This window comes from Schistocerca cancellata, chromosome 6 (genome assembly GCF_023864275.1).
Source record: "Schistocerca cancellata isolate TAMUIC-IGC-003103 chromosome 6, iqSchCanc2.1, whole genome shotgun sequence".
NCBI classification, from domain to species: domain Eukaryota; kingdom Metazoa; phylum Arthropoda; class Insecta; order Orthoptera; family Acrididae; genus Schistocerca; species Schistocerca cancellata.
Window position 1 is genome coordinate 615,090,713 of NC_064631.1, and position 27,944 is coordinate 615,118,656.

At 37.5% G+C, this 27,944-nt stretch overlaps 1 protein-coding gene across 1 annotated transcript in view; it reads left to right on the forward strand.

Annotated features, from left to right (window-relative positions):
* The window catches only part of LOC126191294 (RNA-binding protein 8A), a 72,166-nt gene that overhangs the window by 39,564 nt on the left and 4,658 nt on the right, over positions 1-27,944 (forward strand). Inside the window, exons 2-4 of the mRNA XM_049932118.1 lie at positions 4,724-4,861; positions 15,073-15,209; positions 23,689-23,813. Of these exons, the coding sequence (XP_049788075.1) occupies positions 4,724-4,861; positions 15,073-15,209; positions 23,689-23,813 (400 nt within the window). The remainder of the gene's footprint in view (positions 1-4,723; positions 4,862-15,072; positions 15,210-23,688; positions 23,814-27,944) is intronic.

The following is a 27,944-nucleotide window of genomic DNA, read 5'->3' on the forward strand; positions in this document are numbered from 1 at the left end:
TGCCATGCTTAAATTCCATAGTCCAACAGAGCTGTTGCTGTTTATACATTATTAATACATTTTATAAGGAAGTTAGTGTACACTGTGTTGCTTCTGCAACACACTATGGTCACAATTGGGCTCTTCTGAAGGCTTTTTGGTTGATCTATGGTATTTGGAGCTTTGGAAGTTAATGAAATGAAATTTCTTGTCTCTGTACACATTGCGGCAGAAGGAAGGAAGGAAGAAAGACACAAAGATATGTATTTTATTTCTTAAAATTGTGTTGGCTTATAAAGTTTCTTCATTACACTGCAAGATGCGAAAATTTAATTCTTCTTGTGTACATTCTGAAGTGTTATCAGATAAGATTGTTTTCTTTTCCATTACATTCATAATGGTAGTGTGTTTTTCCTCTTAACAAGAAAACATGACACTTGAGTTGGTAAGTGAGCAACACATTTTGTATCGAGTGACTTGTGCAACCGGTGAAATCCATAATTCATCACACTTCTTAGCAAAGCATATACTGATGTACTTGAATGTCGGTTAATTTTTAGTTTGTTGCACAGTCAGTGTATATTCTACAGTCCTTTTATCACTAAGGGATCTGAAAATGTGTTATGTTACATGCATAGCGGGTTTCATAGCTAGTCTTTCTTATTAGTGAAAGAGTTGTATGTAAAAAATTTAAATGTGTACGAAGTGTTAGCACCTGGGACTATTTATATTATACTCATAATGGTGGTGTCGCCCTGACACAGGACAATGTGAAACTATTGGCAGCAGTTGACCAACACACATTGTTCTGAGAGATTTCTGCAATCAATTAATTGTGCATTACACTTCTTAACAAATAGTTTACTCCTGAACTTAAATTTCCATCTGTTTTAAGGATTGACATACAAAAACAACTTCATGGTCCAGCACCAACAGACTTCGTGCTCCTTTACCTTATTTGCAAATCTGAGGAAGTTACGTTTGTACTGGGTTGCTTTTACAAGAAACTGTGAACATATTGGTGCTCTTCTTTAGGTATCTTGGTTGACTATGGGGTGAGGAGCACTGAATGTTAACGAAATATCTTGCGATTGTACACATTGATGCAGGGGTGGGGGACAGAAGAAGAGGCAAGAGAGAGATACTTGTTTTATCAAATAAAATTGTTTTATCAAGTAAACTTTCTCCTTTCAGTTGCAAGAGGGGAATATTTATCTTTTCTAATGTATGTGTTTAAAAAAAAGTTTAAGCTCAGCCGTATTTTCGATGTATGAAGGTATTTTGTTTTCTGTTTAGAATTCCTTTCGTTGAAAATGACTAATCTAATGACTGGCAACAGTTGGACGTTAACACATGTAAATTAGTTCACATTTTCAGTGACGATGTCAGACGAAAACAAATAAATAAATAAAAGAAACGAATTCATTGTAAGGGGGTTGGGTTAAGTTTTGATAACAAAATGAATTAAGTAAATATAGTTACTTGAATGTAAAACTTCCGAAGCTTGCAATGGGGCAAAGCATCTTCTCATATTGACCTACGTTTGTTTCGACAGGATTCAGTAATACAGAACTATGATCTTCATTTGTAGCTTTACGATAGTAAGAAAATCTTTCATCTAAATAAAACTGCAGAACCCAAAACAATACCAAACATTTTGTCCAAAATATGAGATTTATAGTGATAAGCACGCCCAGGCATTTCTGCCTGCAACAGACCTGGCGTTCGCCGTGCCTACCTGACGTGACGTCACGAACAAGCGCCGAGGCCTTCCTTTGAGTCGGTGTTGCTGTAACTCACTGCAAACTGGCACTGCAGTTGGGCAAACCAATTGGCACAGTAGCTCGTAGCACCTGTCATTGCCATCAGATATCACTCTGATCGCCAGTTAAATTTGAAACACATACAATTCGTGTCTCGTGAGAACTTTCCTGGCATGTGATGTTTAAATCGTTTCTTAAATGAAAAAATGATGATACTCAGTGGTCTGAATTTTTGTCATGACCCTATACAGTGGCCCATCACCAAAATTACTGCTATGCCAGACAAGTTGTCTGACCACAGCAGGTCACTAGTATTAAATAAACAAATTTACGGCCCAGAGTGGAAAATGTTTTCATTGAAAGATGCAGAATTTGATGTAAACATGTAGGACAGGGAATTACAGATAACTCATAAGCAAAAGGGTGTTAACATTATTATTATTATTCTTTCTTTTCTCAGATGTTATGTCTGGTCAAAAATGGAAAGTGACGTGGACCTTGATCAAGTGTGACTTCCTTTTAACTGTAGGGTATATGTTACATTGCATTTAGGAACTTTTGGGTAATTGAACATGTATCAATAATTACAGATTTCTGTAGTTGTATATATAAGTTTGGATGTAGCTGTATTGCGTTGATGTACTGGTGGATATTGTGTGGTATGACTCTCGTAGTTGACAGTATAATTGGTATAATGTCAACTTTATCCTGATGCCACATGTCCTTGACTTCCTCAGCCAGTTGGTTGTATTTTTCAATTTTTTCTCCTGTTTTCTTCTGTATATTTGTTGTATTGGGTATGGATATTTCAATTTGTTGTGTTAATTTCTTCTTTTTATTGGTGAGTATGATGTTAGGTTTGTTATGTGGTGTTGTTTTATCTGTTATAATGGTTCTGTTCCAGTATAATTTGTATTCATCATTCTCCAGTACATTTTGTGGTGCATACTTGTATGTGGGAACGTGTTGTTTTATAAGTTTATGTTGTAAGGCAAGCTGTTGATGTATTATTTTTGCTACATTGTCATGTCTTCTGGGGTATTCTGTACTTGCTAGTATTGTACATCCGCTTGTGATGTGATCTACTGTTTCTATTTGTTGTTTGCAAAGTCTGCATTTATCTGTTGTGGTATTGGGATCTTTAATTATTATTATTATTATTATTCAGTGGAATTTTATAGCATTACTGCTAAAAATTGGACAGAATAATATGGATATTCCCACAACAACCCATCATTTCTGGAGCTTGTTTCCTTATTTATATGTAGCACCCAATATTATCTTTTATTTTCCCATTTTTGCTATAAACACTTAATAATTTCTGCAATTGTATGTTGAGATTTCATGATACACAAACTAGCCACACCTCTTTTAAACCAGATGACTCCAAAGCACGAGTTATAGAATTACTAGTTGCATAAAACGTTGGCTACCAACTAGCAGAAACATTTAGTATTGTTTGATTCATTCACTTACACACTTTCGACTATCGCTCAAGTACAACGTTTTCTGCGAGAATTTTTTTTATAAAATCTTATTCTAAATACAATTTAAAGACTTAAAAGTAAAAATATTCAGGATGATTAGGTAATAACAACCCAAGTCTGCCTTCAGCTGTCGGAGGCTGTGGTCGTGTGTGTGTGTTTTCTATTTTTGATGAAAACCTTGTCGGTCAAAAGCTCACTTTTCAACAGTCTTTTTGTTGTGTGAACCTGCAACTCAACATCTCCGCTATGTGGTAAGTGGCAACTATCCTTTTCCTAATATTGTTACATTCCGTCATGGATTTTCCAGGATGATTAGGTCTTTTTTATGCTAAAGGTAGCCATATAACTTGGTCTTTTACAGTTCTGTCCACTGCTGGCACTGGAGTAACTCACTCCATCTATGAGGATTGGAGCTTTAATATTTGCAACTATTTATTTACATCTTCCACAAAATAGATATTCATTTCAAAGCTTTTCTGTCCTTTGGTGTAGTCACCAGCATTGTGTACAGCCTGTTTCCAGTGACATGGTAGTCGTAGGATGCCCTGAGGAATGCCTGCCAGTTGTACTGATAGTTCGAGTGGAGTGGTCTGTTGCCCAACAGATCTCTTTAACAGTTCTGAAACAAGTGCCATGAAGTGCTTCCTTCAGTTGAGGAACCAAGTTGAAGTCACGAGGGCTTAAGTACGGGGTGTGTGATGGGTGGTACAGCACATCTCAGCTCCATCGATCAAACAGTTCATTCACAGCTTGCACCAAATGCGCATGAGCATTGTCCTACAAAATGATGGGAGGGTCCAACAGAAAGTGTTGCTGATCATTTCTCTCAGCTGTTCATTTTTGGAACACAGTCTGCAACCATCTTAGAGACAGAATAAGCAACACTTTCTGCAGGACACAATCCTCATTTTTTTTTTTTTTTTTAATCAGCACAGAAGTGATGTTCCACACACCACACTCCAAAGACTTAAGCTCTTGTGACTTCAACTTGAGTCTTAAATTGAGGCAAGCACTTCATAACCTTCATTTAAGAATTTTTAGAGGGATTTGTCTGAACTATCAACACAATTGGTGCTACGAATGTTAACCTGCAGCTTCCACATGACTGGCAGTGGGTTATACCCAATGCTGGTGACCATTTTGAAGAACAGAAAAACTTTGAAACGGGTATCTATTTTGTATAAATTGTAAATAAATAGTTGCCACTATTAAAGTTCCAATCCTCGTATGTAATAGTGTTTTAATTTGAAAACATACAGCGAAGCTATACATGAGTTTTGTTTGTCAACCTAGAGTTTTTCTTATATTAATGCCGAACTTAATGTCAAGTTTTATATGACCTGTAATAAAGTCAACAAACAAAATTGGCAGATTGGTGCACATAATAAATATGACTTCTGTTGTCACATTTTTGTATCTAAACTATATACTTTTATAAAAAGCATATAATATACTCCAATATCTGACTTTTATATTTGTGCTTCATGTTCACAGAGGGAATAGCACGTCTTAAGGAGAAGGCAAAGAAAAGAAAGGGTCGTGGGTTTGGTAGTGATAATTCTGCAAGAGAGGATATTAAAGAATATGAAAGCATGGATGCAGATGGAGATGAAGAGCCTGGTCCACAGAGATGTAAGTATTCTGTTTATTTGAATTTAAATTGTATTATAATTTGCATCTCTTCCATGTTAAATATTGATTGTTACTTTGCTGCAATTTTTGTGCAGTTTGTTTAGTTATTCCAGAAGTGAATGAGTATTTACCTTTGTTTAAGCCATGTCATATTTCTATGATTTTGAAAGAATCTGTGTAACTTTGAGAGACTTCATTTTTTCTCATTGAAAGTAACTGTGGTCATTATATAAAATAGAACCACATCAATTGAAAAGGAAAAAAAGTTTACACTACAAGTAGGATAGCAGAAACAATCTTATGAACTACTGGAATAAAAGCAATAGTAGCATGGCTGTTGTACACAAAAGAAAAGACATATTTGTCAATGTATTAAAGAGCAAGAGCAAGGGTTGAGAGACTGCAGAAGCAAGTGAATGAAAGCTATGCAAGTTTTGGATGGATGCCAAAGTTGCCTCCAGCATTGGACCAGAGAAACCCAAATTTGAGAAAGAAATTAAAACCAAAAACTATTTTTTTTGTTTTTGTCAGACCTTTTCAGAATTTGGCAAAAAGATGCCTTTTTTCTGTGTCATGTAGTATCGGTAATAAAGCTTTATGTTTTGATCACTTTTATATTTGTTTTTGCACTCCTGAAGTGATGATTCTTTAGTAATGGAATATTTATGAAAGAAAAGTGTTATCACATTTCTCCTTATTCTTTAATAATCATTACAGACTCTGAGGTCTTACCACAGTCAAGTGCTGTTTTTCAATAGCTAGTTCATGTGTTTTATTTCTTTTGCAGACTTTGTTTCTTTCTCTAAAGAAAATATTTTTACTAACTTAATCTTCTAATCCCATGCTTAATATGAATGCAGTCTCAGCCCTTGTGAGGCAAACTGAGGAGCTACTTGTTTGAGAAGTAGCGGCCCTGGTCTTGTAAACTGCCATATGAATGGGAGAGCAGTTTGCTGACCATAAGCTATAGCCTGTTGAGGTGGAGTGTTTTTTTTTTTCTAAATATGGGTGCCGTAGAGTATGCTTTGTCGAAGCATACACATTTGTTCACCTCATAAATGTGCTTAGGTACTCAGAAGAAGCAGATTGTATACGTCTTTCACAATTATGTTTGATACATTAGACACATGCTGTGCCCATTGAAGTAAGATCTGGTCAGATTTTTAATGCTCTAAAATTTGCAAAAATTGAAATAATGAATATTTACTTCTCATGTTTACTGTATGCCAGTGATTGGATGCATGACAATGCACATGTAGTTAGAAATATACATTGTGTCAGACAAAGGCTTCTGGAATGGTTGCGACAAAAATTTGTGACTCATTTTCAAGATACATTCCTCACATAGAAGAAAACACATGAACAAGGATCTGAAAGCACTTTATCTTCATGTTAAACATCATTTTCTACCATTTTTTGTAGTACTTCAATAATGCAAAACATACAGGAACAGAACTCACCAGAATACATGAGAAAACAGTTCCATGAAATATTCAAAATATCTTCCATTAATATTGATACATGCATCACCCTGCTGTCATATTGAGTCCTAGTTGGGCTTATGTACTCTTAGAGTACTTTGTACGGTTTCACTGCTTTTGGCAATACAAGTATGTAGGCTTAAAGTATCTACTGGTGCTTTACATGTAAGGGCTTTCAAATTCCTCTAAAAATAAAAATAAAAAACCTCTTGATTTTATGTCTGGAGAATGTGGAAACAAGGTGAAAATACTCCTGATCAGGATACTGTAAATTTTGGAGCCAAAAGATTGAAGTAAAATTGAAATTAATAAAAGCAATAATAACGGTACTAACCATATGGCCATTTGCCTGGTGCATGTATTTCGCTTGGACACCACATCAGTGACTTGTATGTCCCAGATCCAGTGGAACTCAGTGCACCTAGACAGTCACCCATCCAATTGCTAACCAGCCCAAATGTTGCTTACAGGTGATTTGGTGACAAGGAATGTTTCCAATGTGACAAGGATGTAATATTGTGATGTCCAGAGCAAGAACCATCGATTGATCATCAGTTCCCTTCGGTTTTGTTAAAGATGTTTCTTATTAATTGTATAAATAATTAATAAGAAACATCTTAATAATTAATGATGAACATATTGATAGTTTATAAGCAACATCTTGATAGTTAATTAGAAACAACTTCAATAATATTGAAGGAACAGATGCCCAATCTATGGAGTGTAATTGATCTCTATTGTTCGCTTGCTCTGGGCCTCATAATATTAATACTAAATTAATGAAGATTTGTATATGCTCCCGGATTTGTTAACAGTAGGTTCAGTCAACACACAAATATTACAAAACTAAAATGGGAATCTGTTGAGACGACAATGTTCTTTTATGAAACAAGTCTAAGAAAATTTAGAGTACTGACATTTGTAGCTGATTGCAGAATGATTTTACTGCCACCAACGTATGTTTTGCATTAAGGACCACAAAGATGAGAAAAATTATGGCTTGTACGGAGGCATAAAGATCGTTATTTTTTCCCACACTCCATTTGTGAGTGAAGCAGAAGAAGTGACCAGTAGTGGTACAACATACCTTCCTGCATGCACTGTATGATGGCTTGCCGAGTATGTGTGTAGATGTGTGTTTAGAAATATTAAAAACAAGCACATAGAGTACAAAGAAAGTAAAAAAATGATGAAACCTCTTCAAAAACTAAGTTAATTAACCTGAGGTGCATAATTCCTGCTAAACTTGGACATACTATTAAACATCAGGATTAAAGTAAGACGTAAAGACTAAGGGTCAAATCATAGAAGTAAACCTGTTCTGTACAGGTAGCCTACAACAAGTCACAATGATCATAATAAAACATTAAAGTACTTTAGATTTCATAATAGTAGCAATTATAAATACATAGACATTAATAAAGAGAATACGTGAACACCTGAAAGTGATCTAGCTAATTAAAAGTCAGTATTTAAAACTACTTTAAATCACAATAAATTATCATCTCAGAAGCGATGCAAAACATAAAAGAAGAGCTTAAAGTTGAGAGATCTACATATGCACCAAATTATTGCAAACAAAATGTGTATGAAATCAGTAAGCAAAAATTTACATAAAATATTTTATTTATTTTCATTTATTTACACGTCAAGTTACATAGGACCAAATTGACGAGCAAATCTCAAAGGTCATGGAACATGACAGTACATGATATTACAACATAAAAGTAAATAACAGATAAAAATAAATGTTTATGAACCCAAAAAAGTCAGTCCATAAGTTTAAGTAAATGTAATCAACAGTACAACAAGAATCAGCTTAATTTTTCAAGGAACTCCTTTACAGAATAGGAGTAGTGACCCGTGAGGAAACTCATCAGTTTCAATTTAAAAACACGTGGATTACTGCTAAGATTTTTGAATTCAAGTGGTAGCTTATTGAAAATGGATGCAGCAGTATACAGCACACCTTTCTGCACAAGACTTAAGGAAGCCCGATCCAAATGCAGGTTTGATTTCTGTCGAGTATTAACTGAGTGAAAGCTGTTTATTCTTGGGAATAAGCTAATATTGTTAACAAGAAATGATAATAACAAATATATATATTGAGAGAGCAGTGTCAAAATATGCAGACTCATGAACAGGGGTCACTAGGAGGTTCACGAACTTACACCACTTATTGCCCAAACCACCCATTTCTGAGCCAAAAATATCCTTTTAGAATGGGAAGAGTTACCCCAGAATATACCACCATACAACATACGCGAATGAAAATAAGCAAAGTAGACCAATTTTCATGTCAAACAATCACTCACTTCAAATAGTAAAAATGGCAGCGTTAAGTCTTTGAACAAGATCCTGAATGTGGGCTTCCCATGACAGCTTACTATCTATCAGAACACCTAGAAATTTGAACTGTTCATTTTCACGAATCATATGCTCATTCTGTGAAATTAAAGTGTCAGGTTTTGTTGAATTGTGTGTTAGAAACTGTAAAAACTGAGTCTTACTGTGATTTAGCATTAGTTTATTTTTTACAGGACATGAACTGCACTATTTGAAACTGAGCCAGTGTTGCACACAATATCTTTTACTACCAAGCTAGTGTCGTCAGCAAACAGAAATATTTTAGAGTTACCCGTGTTACTAGAGGGCATATCATTTATATAAATAATGAACAGGAGTGGCTCCAACACTGATCCGTGGGGCAACCCCCCCCTTCCCCCACCCCCCCCCCCCACCCCCCCCCACACACATATATATATATATATATGCTTAACTGTACCCCACTCAAACCCCACATCACAGCCATTCTCAACATTGTGAATAATGACCTTTTGCTGTCTGCTGCTAAGGTAAGAAGTGAACTAATTGTGAGCTACTGCCTGTATTCTGTGGTGGTCAAACTTCTGGAGCAATATTTTGTGTCAACACAATCAAATGCCGTAGTTAAATCAAAATATATGCCTAGCGTTCGAAATCTTTTGTTTAATGCATTCAGTACCTTACAAAGAAAAGAGGATATAGCATTCAGTTGTTAAACAACTTCTAAAGCCGAACATTTGATAGCAAATCGTGTGATATAAAATGATCAATTATACTTACATACACAACCTTTTCGATAACTTTTGCAAACACTGATGGCATAGAAATGGGTCTAAAGTATTGATGGCATAGAAATAGGTCTAAAATTATCACATTATCCCTTTCTCCCTTTTTAGAAAGCAGCTTTACTACTGAGTACTTTAATCGTTCAGGAAACTGACCATTCCTAAGGGAAAAATTACAAATATGGCTAAATACAGGGTTAACATGTGTGTCACAGTACTTTAATATTCTGCCAGGCACTCTGTCATGACCATGAGAGTCCTTAGTCTTCAGTGATTTAATTATTGACTCAATCTCCCTCTTGTCTGTGTCACAGAGGAGAATTTCAGACATCAATCTTGGAATGGCATTTGCCAAGAAAGTTATATGGTTCCCTGTAGAAACTAAATTTTTATTTAATTCACTAGCAATGTTCAGAAAATGATTGTTAAATACTTTACGTATACTTGATATTATCAGTAATAGAAATATTTTTACTACAAACTGACTTTACATTGTAGATCTTGCGCTGCTGACCAGACACTTCCTTCACATAGGTTTTAATTTTATCCTGTGAATTAGCTATTCTATTTGTGTACCACATACTCTATGCCTTCCTAATAACACTTTTAAGCACCTTACAATACTGTTTGTAATGGGCTACTATAGACTGTGACTACTTCTAACATTTTAATATAATTCCCATTTTGTTCTGCCTGATACCCTTAGCCCACTAGTCAACCATCTGGGGTGCCTGTTACTGCTAGTACCCCATTTAGAACGTTCTAATGGAAATCAACTCTCAAAGAGCATGAGAAATTTGTTAAGGAAAGCATTATATTTATCATCTGTGTTATTGGCACTATAAACATCCTGCCACTCTTGTTCCTTGACAAGGTTTAAAAAACTTGCTATTGCTGTTTGATTAACTTTCCTACATAATTTGTAATTAAATGTGACATTTGTTTGAGTACTAAAGACTTTTAGTGTTAAAATTTGTGCATTGTGGTCTGAAAGGCCATTCACCCTCTACTAACAGAATGCCCATCTAGTAATGAAGAATGAACAAAAATATTGTCTGTGGCTGTGCTGTTGTTCCCCTGCACCCTAGTTGGAAAAAACACAGTCTGTATCAGATCATATGCATTTATGAGATCTACAAACATCCTTTTTCTTACACTATCATATACAAAATTTATATTGAAGTCACCACATATAACTAATTTCTGGTAGCCTACTTCCTGCAAAGTGAATCAAGAACCCTTTCTAGCGTGAGCAGAAATGCTCTGAAGTCAGAGTTAGGGGACCTACAAACAACAACAATTAGAATTTTAGTTTCTCTAAGTTCAACTGTCCCTGCACAACATTCAAATATCTGTTCAGTGCAATGCCATGATACATCTATGGACTCAAATGGAATACTGTTTTTTATGTACAGCCAGCTAATCTGTATCCTGGTAAAGGAAGCTTCTGAATTGTCAAACTATTTAAGTGGTGCTCTGATATACCAACAATTTCAGAGTCAACATCTATAAACAGTCCACTAACTTTATCTCTAATCCCTCTTATAGCTTATAGTTTGATGAAATATGCTAATTCCTTCTCTACTTTGAAACATTACATCCTCTGAAGTTGAGCCCTTAGTTAGAGGGACTTCATTTAAGCAGGTATACCTATCAGCTGACTTCGTTCTAAAAAAGGTGCAGCTCTAACACCAACTACTACAGGAATTTTTCCATAAGTGGTCCCACCACCACCACCCACTATACTGTCACCTATAAGCTTTGCCAGCCTTCCCTTCCCATACCTATCAAGGTGCAGACCACGCCTAGTCTGCTGGTCTACTGATGGACCCAACTTGCACCATTGAGATGTGACCCATGCCCTCTGCCATCAGCACCCTCCCCAGCCCCATGTTAACACGCCTAACAGCCGTATTAAGATGAGGCCGGTCATGACGCTGAAACAGTTGCACGAAATGCACATTAGTGCCACCAGTTTGAGTAGCTATCTTTACCAGGTCACATCTACATCATATTTTCCATCCCTATCAAGACGGTTCCCTGCTCCACCCACTATCACTACCTAATCCTCCTCCATAAAATTCCTACATAACTCCCCTATACTGTCAGTCACTTGAGCCAACCCTGCACTAGGCTTCACAATGCTGGTGACCTGGTACTCATTCCCCAACACTTCCTGCAACTGCTGGCCCACATCTCTACTGTTCGAACTACCTAGCAGCAGAACCTCCTCCTTTCTGTTAGACTATGCAACTGACTTTGGCCTCCTGACTGCTGTGTCTTATCTAAGCAAAATTAAAATCGGCGTTATGTACCCATTGAAAAATGGTTACTGTTCCTGTCAATCCTTATAGCAACACGTGAGTGAATAAGCACAGCCAAGGAGTGTGAGATTGATGCTTCAGTAGGGATTCTGTCTTCATGCAGGTGTATCTGCGCTTCACAACAATTTCTCTCTTTTGCACCATAGGTGCACTAAAAATTGTGCAATTCACGCTGGTGTCCTTGTCTGCATATGCTGTAGTTGCTCTCAGTAGCCTTGCACTGCTCGAATTGTAAAAGTTTCTGAGGAGGCTCACTTTACTTTCATCTGCTTTCTATTACCCAAAAAAGTGTCAACACATTCTAAGTTTGTTCTTTCTGCTTGTCTTTCACTCCAGAATATTGCCACAAAAGCCTTCCACACTAGACAACTGAGTAACAGTTTTTTTTCACCTCATATGCGGGACTCAACTTACGTTTCAGGTGTATGTCTCGTTTCTGCAGCTTTAACCCATTTAATATCAGAGGAAATAAATAGTTCATACATATCTTGTCTTGATAAAACATCATTATTACTTAGTTAATTGACATGATCATTTTTCCCATCAATCAGTAGGTGAAAATTATCTCCAGTGACAATCCTCGTCTCACATTTTCTACAGACTCAGATCTGTGAAATCTCATATGATCTTTATGGGTAACCATTTGTTCGAAGTAGTTGAGCTGTTCCAGTTTTTAGGCTTTTTGTTTGGCAATACTCTAGCACGATTACATGTACACCAGCTAAAGGCAAATTTCGTCATGAAAGTTAATGCCCCTCAGTTTGTCGGTAACAACTCCATGGAAATGAACCACAAATTCAAAGTACTGATCATATCCTGCCTGACCTATGGATGCTGTACTGACAAATTGACAGCACCATCACTACTAGGCTTGTGAGACCCTGTCCACCACAGTGATATGTGATTAGCAACAGGAGCCCCACCAACGGTCTGTGAGAGAAGTAGATATCCCACCAGTAAGGGTTAGATGCCTGTAACTCATAATTATGCAGTCATAATTTGTCAGATTTTAAACCATTATGTTATTCATGCCGTCTGCTTAGGCAAATTCTGAGTGACATTTATGCATAGACTGCATATCCATGAACAGATCTCGCGGCCAAGTACTTCATCCACTGCAAATTGATAGCCACTACAGAGCATTGCATACATCAAAATTGTTATAACTAAAAACGTCCTGGTGTGCGCCGACTCCGTGGACTACCTACACACAATAGATCAGTGCTATCTCCAAAACGTTTTGGTCTGTTTACAACCACAGTCACATTCATTTGGAATGTGATCCACTTGGGCATGCATCAAAATACCTGGAGCACCAGGCACTGAACCACGAGCATTATATATCCTATTAGTCCAGTACATCTTTATTCTCTCGGATCTCATCCTTCTTTCTTCATCGGACATTACCCTTCCTATTGTCTGTTTGTTAATTCTCATTTGTAGTCTGGTTTGTTTGTGAGTTTCCTGGTTTTGTCAGTTTTGTTTCTTAGGTCTTCCAATGTAATCTGTAGCTCATCCATATCTTCCTTGATTTCTGTAATCCACTTAATGTTGCACTTACTATTCCACAATTTTTCTACGAGGTGCATTCAAGTTCTGAGGCCTCCAATAGTTTTTCTAATTAAGTACTCACCCGAAATCGATGAAACTGGCGTTACTTCTCGACGTAATCGCCCTGCAGACGTACACATTTTTCACAATGCTGACGCCATTATTCCATGGCAGCGGTGAAGGCTTCTTTAGGAGTCTGTTTTGACCACTGGAAAATCGCTGAGGCAATAGCAGCACGGCTGGTGAATGTGCGGCCATGGAGAGTGTCTTTCATTGTTGGAAAAAGCCAAAAGTCACTAGGAGCCAGGTCAGGTGAGTAGGGAGCATGAGGAATCACTTCAAAGTTGTTATCATGAAGAAACTGTTGCATAATGTTAGCTCGATGTGCGGGTGCGTTGTCTTGGTGAAACAGCATACGCGCAGCCCTTCCCGTACGTTTTTGTTGCAGTGCAGGAAGGAATTTGTTCTTCAATACATTTTCATAGGATGCACCTGTTACCGTAGTTCCCTTTGGAATGCAATGGGTAAGGATTATGCCCTCACTGTCCCAGAACATGGACACCATCATTTTTTCAGCACTGGCGGTTACCCAAAATTTTTTGGTGGCGGTGAATCTGTGTGCTTCTATTGAGCTGACTGGCGCTTTGTTTCTGGATTGAAAAATGGCATCCACGTCTCATCCATTGTCACAACCGACGAAAAGAAAGTCCCATTCATGCTGTCGTTGCGTGTCAACATTGCTTGGCAACATGCCACACGAACAGCCATGTGGTCGTCCGTCAGCATTCGTGGCACCCACCTGGATGACACTTCTCGCATTTTCAGGTGATGTGATAGCTGCACAGCAAGTAAAGTGTTTTACATGCGACTGCAAATATTACAACAAAATTTAATGTCATTTACTGTTTCGTTTTGGTTTCCAGGGTGGGCTTGGAGGGAGTGCCTTTCGCCACAGTTCTAGCATCAAGGGACTCCAGCTGCATTCCATATCAGACTGATACTTTATCTTCATAAGCTAACAACCTGTTCAGTTAAAAATATTACATTTTTTGCCCGATTTGAGAGAGAATAAATGTCGGTGCTATTGAGATTCGCCATAGCATATACTGCATTGATCATGCTGTATAGTGGAGGTTGTTCCCCTCACTGCAGATAAAAGATGAGCACTTGAAGATGGTGCTACTCCCATAGTGACATCCCACCATTCCCCTCTTTTTCCCCCTTAAACTACTGTCGTTTCAAGTAATCTAAGTTGCCTCCTTTGAAAGTATCACGCCATTTGAGTTTAACTATGATAAGATGGTCAATGAGCCTGGAAGAGACCGTTATCATATCTCCTTTCATATTACCGTTAGAGTTGACTTTCTTGATTAAGGAGTTGCTGACAATCAAACTGTTTTATATCGTTAGATTCATAACCACCATCATCAAAAGAAGCCCTGAACTGAAACTACAACAAAACCAAAATTTAAACTGTGCTGTTTCCCCACAAGTTAAGCCTGACAATACACAAGAATAAAAATGATGAAACATTTATTTTATAATAGAAATAGTCTTTTGTTGCTCATTTTTAAATACTGTCTCTCGTTTGTGTTCCAGTTGTCTTATTTCAAGTATTGGTGCACACACTTTCCTCGAGGCTGAAATAGTGTTAGGAAAGCTTACATTAACTGTAGTAAATGTAAATTAGCAACCACAGGCATCTGTACTTTTAATATTCATATTCTTTTGTTGTTTTCTTTAAGCTGTGGAAGGCTGGATTTTGTTTGTGACATCAGTTCATGAAGAAGCTCAAGAAGATGATGTACATGATAAATTTTCTGAATTTGGAGAAATAAAGAACATTCACTTGAACCTTGACAGGCGTACAGGATACTTAAAGGTGAGAGAAACCAAAAATTTAGATTAAATGTTTTTGATAGTAAGATGTTTCTTTTTTAAACTATGCATCTTGTCTTTTCTTTTTTTGTTTTACTGTAAGAGAGTCATAATGGTCATATTTTGCATATAAGAGTGTGATAAAATTAAAATATCAACCACCAAAATGTTACAGATTTCAAAAACAAATTTAATAATCTTATTATGTACCAAAATAAACTAGGAAGTGGAGAAATAAGTGTTGGGCTTTACCTGTGTCAGCACCGGGTAAATACAGAAATACAAATGTTAAATTTTGAACAATGGAAGATCCAGGATGGAATGTAATAATACCAGAGAAGGAAAGTTGCTACTCACCATATGGCGGAGATGCTGAGTTGCGATAGGCACAATAAAAAGATTCACACAATCATAGCTTTTGGTCATTAAGTCCTTTGATAAAATAAACTTATGTGAGCTAAATCACTGTTTAAGTAAACAGTAATAAAATAAACTTTCATTTTATCTCTCTGATGCTGCGTCCTGAAGTGTTACCACACAGTAACGACTAGACTGGATTATATGCATTTGCATGTTGCTTATGCATTTGCATATTTGGCTCCTTTTCACCAGTTATTGCATATTTTAACTAAAAACTGGTGATAATACATATTTTCGCTCTATGTTTACAATATTTTAAAAATTTTGACAGGCAATCTCTAGATCGATCTAGTTTTGATGTCTCACAGATTGACCGCGACCTAGAACTGTGTGCAATCACTGTCTAGCAAAATCATGCGGAACAGGAACAGGCAGACAGTGCTCCTGCACCCATGCCCCTGGTTAAAACCCTCCACTGTCATACTGTACACGTCGGTAACAATTAAACTATACAGGCTTCTAGTCATACACAGTTTAGCTTCTATTTACTTGTACACAGTCAAATGTGTTTACCGCGTGTAGTGTGTAACTTGTTGTGCACCATGCCACCTGAAAAAAAAAGAAACGTCGTTTCGTGGATAGCTGACCGTCCTGGAACATTTACATATGATGAAATTGTTTTATAGTGTTGAGTTTGCGAGAAAAATGTTTCACACAAAAAAAGTTTCCAATAGACCAGCATATCAAGACAAGCTTTCATATCACAGGAATGCAGAAGAAAGGGCCATGACAACAACTTCTGACAACAGCAAGTTGGAGTAGCAGGGATTTGTCCAAAGGCAACCAAGAAAGTCGGTTTAACATGGATCTATGTGAAGCATTCATTGGGAGTAATATCCCTCTTCACAAACTTTCAGACCCTATGCTAAAAGGCTTCCTGCACAAATACTGCTTAAATCAGAATGTACCAGATGAATCAACATTGCGTAAAAATTACATACCAACAATTTATGTAGCTGTTCTGGAAGAAACAGGCAGTGAAGGAGTTTCATCTGGATTTCAGTTAAGAAACTACAGTTACTTGTGGTGGTTACATTGCAAATTTAATTGTTGGTGCTTTAAAAAGAAGAGCCTGCAAAGGCTTGAAAAAGTAAAGCATTCTATGATCGCCAGATTTTTGAATGAGGGTTTTAGAAAAATGTTTCCAGAATCTTCTGCAGATGAAAGGGTGTTTATGTTTATTTCAGATGCTGCTCCCTATATAATCAAAGCAGGAAAAGCCCTCCAGTATTTTATCCCAATTTGATTCATGTGACTTGCTTTGCTCATGGAGTACATGGCCATGCTGAAGAAGTACGTTCCACGTTTGTGAATGTAAATAAATTTATTTCATCCACAAAGAAAGTGTTTCGAAAGGCTCCTGTTCACATTAAGATCTACAAAGAAAAACTATTAAATTTGCCTTTATCTCCCGAACCAGTGGTAACTCGTTGGAGTACGTGGGTCGAAGCTGTGTTGTTTTACAATGAACATTTCGAGGCCATTAGAGAGGTACTAAACCATTTTGATAGTGCAGAGGCTTTGGCAGTTTGCCAGTGCAAGGAAGCTTTTAATGATTCTGGTATTAGAAAAGACATTGCTGTGATTGGCACTCATTTTTCCCATGTACCTGCAAGTATTAAAAAGCTTGAAACTCAAGGTTTGGCTTTGAATGAATCTATACAGTCAATGAATAAAATTATTGTTGTGAACTTCTCACTGCTGGAGATATTCCCAAGGCAACTTAAAGAAAAGATTGAAACTATTCTGTAATTCGAAATTATTTGTGAATCTTGCTACAAGTAAAAAGACATACCTTGTGTGCCTACATTTATTTGCATTACCAATAAAGGCATTGCTACCCATTTTATTCATTCTGCTTACCATGGTACCCATAGTTTAGCTGCAGCTTATATAAATGTCTAACGCTTTTGTATCTCTGTTAATATATCTTAATTTATGCAGCAAATGCTAGTATGATTGCATAAAAGAAAATTATCATTCTGGATAAAATACATTGCTACTCACAATGTAGAGGAGGTACTGAGTCACAGAAAGGAAAAACAAAAATGGCTGCTAAAATATTAAAGCTTTTGGACAACGTCTTTTTTCCAAAATAAAGAACATGTGCACACACTTTTACACAACCACAGTCAGTCTTGTAAAATTTGTGGTATGGTGGATGTGCGTACTTTAACAGTTTCAGGAGATCATTTTTGCCACTGAAATAACATGCATGTGGGGGTACAAGTGTGGTGTTGTTTCCATAAGTTCACTCGGACAGCAACATTTTATCATTATTGAATGACAGTCACTGGAGTCTCCAGTTAGAAATCATAGAAAGTTGTGAACAATTGTGGTTAGTGAGCTGCCTTTACAAAGACTGGCATGTCTCTGATAAAAACTTCCCGCCCCTTTCTCTTTCAGCAAATGTTGACAAGAACAGAACATGATGTTGTCCATGTTTGTGGAAATATGGCTGTTTCTTCTTTGTAGATGCAATGACTGATACATACACATTAGGATGGTACTGTTTTATCTTTCCAATAATAGCAGAGTCACTTTTCTGAGAATTGAAATTGTGTTGTAGAACAATGGGCTTTTATTTACAGACCTAAAATCTGACAATGTTTGCGATATATAGGATAGCATCAACATTTTTAAATTTTGACTTATACTCCCCACGGTAGTCACTGTAATATGTTTTGCTGTTGTGGGTAGATTCACCAATGGATGTGTCATAATACATGAATTCATATCTTGCTGGGCCCTTCAATCAATGTTTTCACTCTGATGTACATGTAGCCAACGTTGTGTACTTCATCATGTATTCCCAAATTGTAGATCTGTAATTTCTCTTGTAACATATTGCTCCCATTTATAACACTGGTGTGAGTGGCATTTTCTGCAGCGTGAATGCCAATACGGCTCTTATTCACGCCTTCATTTTGCCATTTCAGTACCAGTTTTCAAAGAATAACGTGGAACTGTGCCCATGCAGCTTGATGCTCAGCACCTTATGCAGCTTGTTCTGTGTCACTATAAATGCTGCAGCATTTGCATCACAGGTTTGCAAGTATCTTAGAATCCGATGGAAATGTAAATCTCATACATATTGAACATGTGGTGGCATAGAGACCTACTAATGTGTGTTCGTCATTCGAGGAATTTGTTTCTTATAAGTGCAATTTTATTGTCATATTCATGTCAGATGGTAAATACACTGAAGTGAAGTGACAAAAATCATGGGATAATGATATATACGTATACAGATGGTTTTAGTATCACTTACACAGGGTATGAATGGGCAGTACATTGGTGGTGCTGTCACTTCTGTACACAGGTGATCCATGTCAGAAGGTTTCCGACGTGATTGTAGTGCACGACAGGAATTAACAGACTCTGAATGTGGAATGGTAGTTGGAGGTAGACATTTGGGACACTCCATTTCAGAAATCACTAGGAAATTCAATAATCGGAGAGTCACACTTTCAAGAGGGTGCCGAGACTACCAAAAGGTAATGCCCTTTCATCACAGACAACATAGTGATTGAAGGCTTTCACTTAATGACTGAGAGGAGCGGCATCTGCATAGGGTTATCAGTGCTAACGGACAAGCAACAGTGCATGAAATGACCGCAGAAATAAATGTGGGACATACAAAAAACATATCTGTTTGGCCTTCAGTTAATGACTGAGAGCAGCTGTGTTTTAATTGAGTTGTCAGTGCTAACAGACAAGCAACAGTGCATGAAATAACTGCAGAAATCAATGTGGGATATACAGTGAATATGTCTGTTAGAACAGTGTGGCAAAATTTGGCATTAATGAACTATGACAGCAGATGAGCAACTCGAATGCCTTTGCTAACAGCACAACATAACCCTCAGCACCTCTGCTGCAGTCATGACTATATCGTTTGGACACTAGATGAGTGCCAGATAAGTCCCAATCACAGCTGTTAAAACCTGATGGTAGGGTTCAAGAGTGGTGCAGACCACATGAAGCCATGAACTCAAGTTGTCAACAAGGCACTGTGCAAGCTGGTGGTGGCTCCATAATGGAGTGGGCTGTGTTTACGTCCAATGCGCTGGGTCCTCTGGTCAAACTGAACCAATTGTTGATTGAAAATGGTTATGTTTGGCTCAATATTTCTGAAAGAGACTTCCAGTGCTTTTTTGAGTCCATACCATCTCTAGTTGCTGCACTATGCTGTGCAAAAAGAAGGTCTGACACAATATTAGGAGGTATCCCATAACTTTTGTCATCTCAGCATATTTTATATTCACATTAAAAAGGAAGAACAAGGAAGGTCATTAGGGATGGAACACAACCTCAGTTTGAGGGAAGGATGGGGGAAGAAAATCGGTTGTACCTTTTGAAAGATCTATCCAGGCATTTGCCTTAAACAATTTAGGGAAATTGAGGAAAGTTTAACTCAGAGCTTGAACTGCTGTCCTTCCAAATGCAAATCCAGTCTCTCACTACCTCACCACTGCTTTCAGTCCCTGTCCATATTGTCCTTCTGACTGATGTGTGAATCTTATGTTGAAGGAGTAAGTAAATTTCAGGGTCATTTCCTCTGTACTTCTTGGAGTTTTGTGTAGTCCATGCTTTCCTCAAATATCAGAAGCAGACAGTTTACTTGCTAGCTTTCGTTGTAACACCAAATCAATTATTCAATCTGGAATGCACAATGTTTCACTTTCACTTCATACAAACAACATGCGCTTTGCCACTACCGTATTTACTCGAATCTAAGCCGCACTCGAATCTAAGCCGCACCTGAAAAATGAGACTCGAAATCAAGGAAAAAAAATTTTCCCGAATCTAAGCCGCACGTGAAATATGAGACTCGAAATTCAAGGGGAGAGTAAAGTTTTAGGCCGCACCTCCAAATCGAAACAAAGTTGGTCCATTGTAATATGAGACACAATTTAGGTCGAATGAATGACGATACAGCTACAGTAGTTTGGTTCGCGTAGTAAGCTAAGCAGTTAGGCTTTACCAGGTAGCCATAGCTATGCGTCAGGCGCTCCGTCCATAATTATACGGGTACCCTTCCTTTTTCACGTGCTTCGTCTGGTTTGGATAGATTGCTTATTTTTCTTTGATCTGATCAGTGCCGTTCTCTTTGTTATAGGTGTTTACGTCACTCTAAGCTGAAAATGCATTACTGTACTGTGTCATGAACTGTTTGTCGCATTCTGATAATCAGTGTTTACGGCCTGTCGCCGCTCGCGGCATGGCTTGCTTTTGTGCGCACTACCGCCGCTTACAATTAAAAAAAGAAAAAGAGAAAAATCGTCTCATTAGCGAAACAATGGCAAGAGACTGCTATTTGTTGTTACTAACACTGCTGCTTTCTTTGACGATCAACAAGAACCAAATAATAGACTGCGTATGATAGAAGATGTTCTGAACGAGAGTTTAGCGAAAATTTTTCTGTTTGAAAATCTTTGCAGACGTCTCTTTAGTACATAACATTCTGCACAGAAATTAGTCATCCTAGATTTAAAAATCTAGTCAATTGACGTGCTTCATTTCTGACTATCACTATTAGGCATAAGAATAATACGAATATAAACATGAAATGATATGTATATTCTTCGGCATTTGCTGTTGTCTCACTCTAGTTTCGTAGTTTATTAAGCGGACAGGATTTAAAACGAGATAGCAGCAAACACGAAAGAATACATGGCAAAATGTTTATATACGTACTATTCTTATGGTGAAGAGAATACTGCATGTGATTCACAATTCATAAAAGTTCCTATTAGTAACCATCTCTTCTCATAGGTAGAAAAAATTCAGAACGTAGAGTTGGCCATATTGACAAACATCCCAAACAGTCTTGCCAGTCGGATTTTCGTAGTACAGTACATTGAAATGTTGCTACATTCGAAGACTAACAATACGGAATTTGTATTTACTTCGTTGGATAATGTATGAAAATGCAGTGGTCGAAACTCGGGGCGGAGAAAAAATTTCATCTTCCATCTTTTTTTTTTTTATTTATTTACTGACGCAGAGGTTTTGGCGCCAGTATTTATCTTTGTGCCTGAAAAGCATGCATGTGAATCGCTACATATATTCGACGGCAGAAGTTAGTTGTGGCGGCACCTACCAACATTTTTCAGAACTTCCGCTTACTTTGCACTCGATTCTAAGCCGCAGGCGGTTTTTTGGATTACAAAAACCGGAAAAAAAGTGCGGCTTAGATTCGAGTAAATACGGTAGCTTCTTGTAATTTTTTTCTCCAGTCATGTTATGTTTTGATTCCTTTGCCTTATTAAAATGTCTTCAAATAGAGTTTAATGTGCCTGATCCCATGATGAAAGTATTTTTCGTATTAGTCCATACTGTAAAATTTACTGTATATGTCTCATGATCTTTCCAATATACCAGGTTGTTATAATCCTTATAACAGCTGCATGCTTTAAGTGTTATTTCTTGGGCCTTAATGGGTTTTCCTCGTACAGATATGCACACCTTCTGTCATTTATAAAGTGTTTCGTAATAGCTTTTTTATGTCTTCTGGGATCTCTCTTCTGCTTTTGTCCACAGTGAGACAGTCTCATAATCTGGACACTCTCTCTCTCTCTCTCTCTCTCTCTCTCTCTCTCTCTCTCTCTCTTTTACACATATCAGTAGTGTCACATACATTGAAGTGCTACTTGGTTAAAATCATACCTCAGTCAGTAGAGCATATGCATGTGAAAGGCAAAAAATTTGGGTTTTAGGCTGTCAGGAATTTTCAAATCACTTGACATGTTTTTCAGTCAGTTGTATTTCAAAGTTGCATCATTGCAACAAACAAACTTAGCTGTTTCATCACTGGAAGTACATTTGCGTGTTTGGTACATCCTATCATTGTCACAAGAAGCAGAAATGTCAAAGGTTAACTAACATTGTTCATCCACTTTATTGGTTGTCTTGCCTTCCATTTAGTGATCTGTGGCACCACAGAGGTTCTTGTAGTGCCACATTTGCTCGATTGTGACAGTATTGTAGAGACACAGTACAGCTGTTGTCATTCGTGGCACACGTAGACAAGGGTGTTGCCTTCCAGCTCTATTCCCTATCTCAAAATAAGCCACAGAGGCACTTAATCACCTGTGGCACTGAGCTACGCAGTTAACAAAATTGTGAAACAAGACAGTATGGGAACATAGTTCTGTTAAGTGTTAATCCTGTGCTGTATGCTCCAATACCCATTGGGAGTAATTTTCTTCTCATGAATTTTCTGTTAAGTGTTAATCCTGTGCTCTATGCTCCAACACCCAGTGGGAGTAATTTTCTTCTCGTGAATTTCCACAGCTTAGACTTTTGTTTCGTTGCATTAGCACCTCATTGATGTGGTGCCACTTTGTAGCCATTTATTCATTGCAGTTATTCAAGAGTTCCAATGATTGTTCTCGACTTTTAACACAGACACACTAATTTTATTACCATTCTTCAGTAAATGGACAGCAGCCGTCAATAGACATTACATTTGTGTCAAAGCATGCTTCTTTTAGTGGCAGTGAAATCATGAACCTATTGAGTGTGGGTGATCTATTTTTGTATTGTTTTACAGTTTAAAAGTAAACATAAAAACTCTCTAAAATGGGGTGAACATCACCAGTGGTGTGAAGGAAACAAAACTTTTTCTAAAGTTTCATGTCGTATGTATTTATTGGGTGTGTTTATTTGTTGTTGTTGGGGGCACTGGAAACTGGATTCATAGGAAGCCAAATGTATACTAAAGTTTTGTTTGTTTTTACCCAGCTGTTGCTACTCGCATCATTTTTACTGCCTCTTGTCCCTCACTGAAAAATCACAAAAGCTGCTTCTTATGAAATGTGTGCATATAAATGAACTAGAATGACCTGAACTGGTTTACTATGTGCAGTAAGTTTTTAAAATATTGTACTAATTCATAATTAATTGTATAGCTGTAATTTTAGCTATTTCTGGTGCTGTCGATAGTTACCTCTAAGTTTACTTAATGCACTACTTAAGGTTTCCTGCTAAAGGATGTGGTGATTTTGTATTTATTTATTTATTTAAAAAAAGTTTAATTAACTGTTCTTGAATTTCAGGGCTATGCATTAGTGGAATATGAAACTTTCAAGGAAGCACAAGCAGCAAGAGAATCTCTTAATGGCACTGAGTTTCTTGGACAACAGATAGGTGTAGACTGGTGTTTTGTTAAAGGGCCAAAGCGGTAAGTGTTTCTCGTAACCCAGTTAATTTTTTACTATTTTTTCCACACATTGAAATAGCAAATAGTTGGTACCAAGCCCTCTTGCAAAATCGAGAATTACTTTCCTTTTTCTGCTGAAGTTTTTATATTTACTTATCTTATGTAATGTACTGTTCTTCAAGTAATTAGGCTCCTACACTTCCTTGGTGTTTACACCACAGACTGGTGCACAAAAGTGCACTTTCAAATATTGCAATTAGCTGACATTGTCGTGATGCATTGTTATTTTGCTCCAACTAACAATGCATATGTATGAAACAGTTGAAAATCCAGGATGGAATGTAACAGTGTTATGAAACAGATACTTGCTACTCACCATACGGCGGAGATGCTGAGTCACAGATAGGCACTACAAAAAGACTGTGTGTGTGTGTGTGTGTGTGTGTGTGTGTGTGTGTGTGTGTGTTTTGTCTATTTCTGACGAAGGCCTTGTTGGCTGAAAGCTCACTTTCTGGCACTCTTTTTGGTGTGCCTATCTGCGGCTCAGCTTCTCCGCCATATGGTGAGTAGCAACTATCCTTCTCATAATATTAATGCATATGTATATATACATAAAAGAGTCTTATTCATCCAGAGATTTGCTTTGACTGTTTAACACTAGAATGTCCAGCTTTGAACTATCCTGTGTGCCTAATGGAGGTCAATTTGAGTGATAAGATTTTTACAAAATGTAACGATATTGTGTATTTATTGTCTTTAATATAGCTTTTATTATTTTTTCATGTGTAATAATAATAATAATAATTATGTGGGTACATTTTTAGTCGAATGTGGCTCTGCCTAAGATGGGATCGGAGATGCCCTAAACAGGATTGCAGTAGATTATAGTGGGAGGATGTATAGGATAGATCTTGCATATGTATAATAATTATGCGGACACATCTGTTGCAGAGATATTACCCATGAGGCACAAGGGGTTGAGAGCAGGAATGGAATAGAGAGAGACAAGGATATTGCATAGGTTTGGTGGGTGGCAGAATACCACAATGGGAGGGGTGAGGAGGATAGTAGGGAAGATACATGTCGTTTCAGGGCACAGTCTCAAAAAAATAGTTGAAATCCTGACGGAGAATGTGATTCAGTTGCTCCAGTCCTTAGTGGTACAGAGTCATGAGAGGACTGTTTCTTTGTGGCTGGACAATGGGTATTTGGGAGGTGGTAGGTGATTCAAATGGCAACATGTGGACACTCTACTTTGGGACAAGATTGGGAGGTTAATTTTCTTTTGTGAGAGCCTCCATGAGACACTTGGCATATTTGGAGAGGAAATACTCATCACTACAGGTGCAATGTTTACAGGAAGTATGGAAGGGACTTATGTGGCAGCTGTCAAAGTGGAGGTATTGTTGGCAGTTGGTAGGTTTGATGTGAACAGAGGTATTAATGTAGCTATCCTTGAGGCAGAGGTCAACATCATGGAAGTTGGCTTGTTGGATTGAGGTGGACCAGGTGAAGCAAATGAGGGAGAAGGTATTAAGGTTCTGTAGGAATGTGTGTAGGGCATCCTCGCCATCATTCCAGATCACGAAGATGTCATCAGTGAATCTAAACCAGGTTAGAGATTTGGGATTCTGGGTAGTTAGGAAGGATTCCTCTAGGTCACCCATGAATAGGTTGGCATAGGTGGTGCCATGAGGTGTGGCCAAGGCTGTACCACAGATTTGCATGATTAGTGTCTGTGAACAGCCAGTACTGTGCTTTCAACTTCAGAAAGGCCACCACTGTGATAGCAATTCATTGTATTTCCCAGTCAAACTTTAGGTGACAGCAAACAGATGTTCAGGAACTGTTCCACACAACATTGTATGAAGGTCATCATTATTGACTAGCAAAAATGCCAAATAAATCAGGTGAAATGCATTTCTGGGAAAAGTGGTCAATTGACTGCCATTGGGAACCAACAGTAAATGTACAATTATCTTAACCCTTTTGCAGGCTGTGGGGGAGATACTTCCCACTAAATGTATTTCTTTACGGCATTTAAGGGAATGTGTGTTATCCTTCCTGTACACTCCTGGCATCTAGTGGCAGTCTGCTGCACCAGCCATAATTTCTGTTTGTTGTGAAATACAGCCTTCAGGACTGTGAGAAGTATTATCCCACCAAATAATGGTGTTTTAATGATTCTTACAAAGTATGGTTACCACCAAAGCAGTTTCTGGAAGGGGCTTGGGAAGTATATTTACTACAAAATTTGTGGTCCTCGGGAAGCATACTTACCAACAACTTAGGGGTAGACAAAGCATTTGGGAATACATCTTACCGACTCTGTCTGTGCCTGACATCTTGTCGTAGTACACTGCACCAGGTGTATGAAAACTGCTGCAACAATGGGTTTCTGTTTGTCATGGGATCAGTACTGTTGTCACAACACATTGCTTCGCTTCAGCAGTATACATTATTGTGATCTGTATCAGCTCGTACCCTTATTGTGCAATAAAGTTTCCAGAATTGTTTTCACATTGTGATACAGAAACTTTAAATGTTGGTAACAAATATTTTTTTTTCAAATAAAGTAAAAACAGGAAACAGTTTTTATGTGCAATGGCAGCATATAACAGCTCATAAAAGGGAAATCCTTTTACCACCGTAGTTTTAATACCTCACAAAGGTGCTGTGGTGATATCTGTACCACCACAGTTTTTGGTCCTAAATCACAAAATAAAATTATCAAAAAATAAACATAGTCAGTTGATCGCAATTGTAAGAGGATACCAAAAAAACTATCTTCACTGAGTTGCTACAAAAAATGCTTCAGTGAAAGGATTAAAAACTTGTAGTTACAAGAGGAACAATTAAGGCAAATGAAACCACCACTAAAACAATTAAAAGTCATAAAATCAGGGAGTGGCCTGTTTTAAGCATCAAAGAAATTTGGGTTTCAAAATAAAAAATGGTCAAGTGATATCCACCTGGCATTCTAATGTTAAGGTCCCTTCCTCCTTGTGGAATTAAATGCTTTGTGTGAACTGACTATTGTTTATAATTATAACTTTATAATCTGCACACACATGTTCAGCTACATTAGACATATATCTAGCAGCATGTAACATCCCCTTACACTCTGACGAAAAAAGAAAGAAAAAAAAAATCTGTGCTTGGCTTTTGTAATTCCATGTCTTATGGTCATTTCCGGTGAAGAACATAATTTTTCTGACGACTATAGTGACTCTACTTTCAAAGCAGAGAACTGCTAGTTGTAATTAAACTTCTGGTACTGAATATGCATGTTAACCACTTCACAGTCTTCATAAATTAATCTGTCGACTGTTTGTTTCTGAATATTAATTTCAGAAGACACATGTTTCATATCTTTCCAAAGGAAGATTTTCTGCAAGCAAAGAGCATTTTTGAGGTCATGACTTTTGGCCAAAATACATACATGCTCCTAGAAGTTACTGACAATGTACCCTTTCTACTACCTTGTCTCGCGTTGTCACAATGCAATTTTTAAAAGCTCCAAAAAGTAGATTTATCTCTGTTTAAAAATTCGTTTGGGGGGAGGGAGGCTGGCACATATGCATGTGTGTACATCTACATCTATCCTCTGCAAATCACAGTGTTGTACATGGAAGGTGTGTTTACACCTGCACTACTTCCTGTGTGCACTAAGTGGAAGCTGGAGGCAAGGAGGTGCACATGCTGATGAAAAGTCACGCATGCCTCTGATTTGTGTGCACAGGCCACCACATGCAGGCACAGGAGTCTCCCCAACTCAGATGGAGAGACACGTGCAACAGTCATGTTCCTGTCCGTAGTTCTCTCCGCCTGGTGCTGTTTTTTACTACACTTCACTGTTAAAAACATTCCATTTTTGCTTGCTTTCAAATTTGTCTTTGCGATAGAACTTTGGTTGATTTGTCTGACAAGAAACACAGGGAATGTGTAGAATATTATTGTGTGTTTCTTTATTCGTGGCTAATAAATTCCATGAACTATGCAGAGTGAAATGAAATGACTTGTCTACAGTGTCTTACAAATAAGAACAACCTGGAAACAACAGAAACAGTCTTAGACGAAATAAAAAGCCTTTGTTTGTACTTCTGATGAATAATTGGTAAAGAGGAGGAGTGATTGAAGGGTTATTGATGT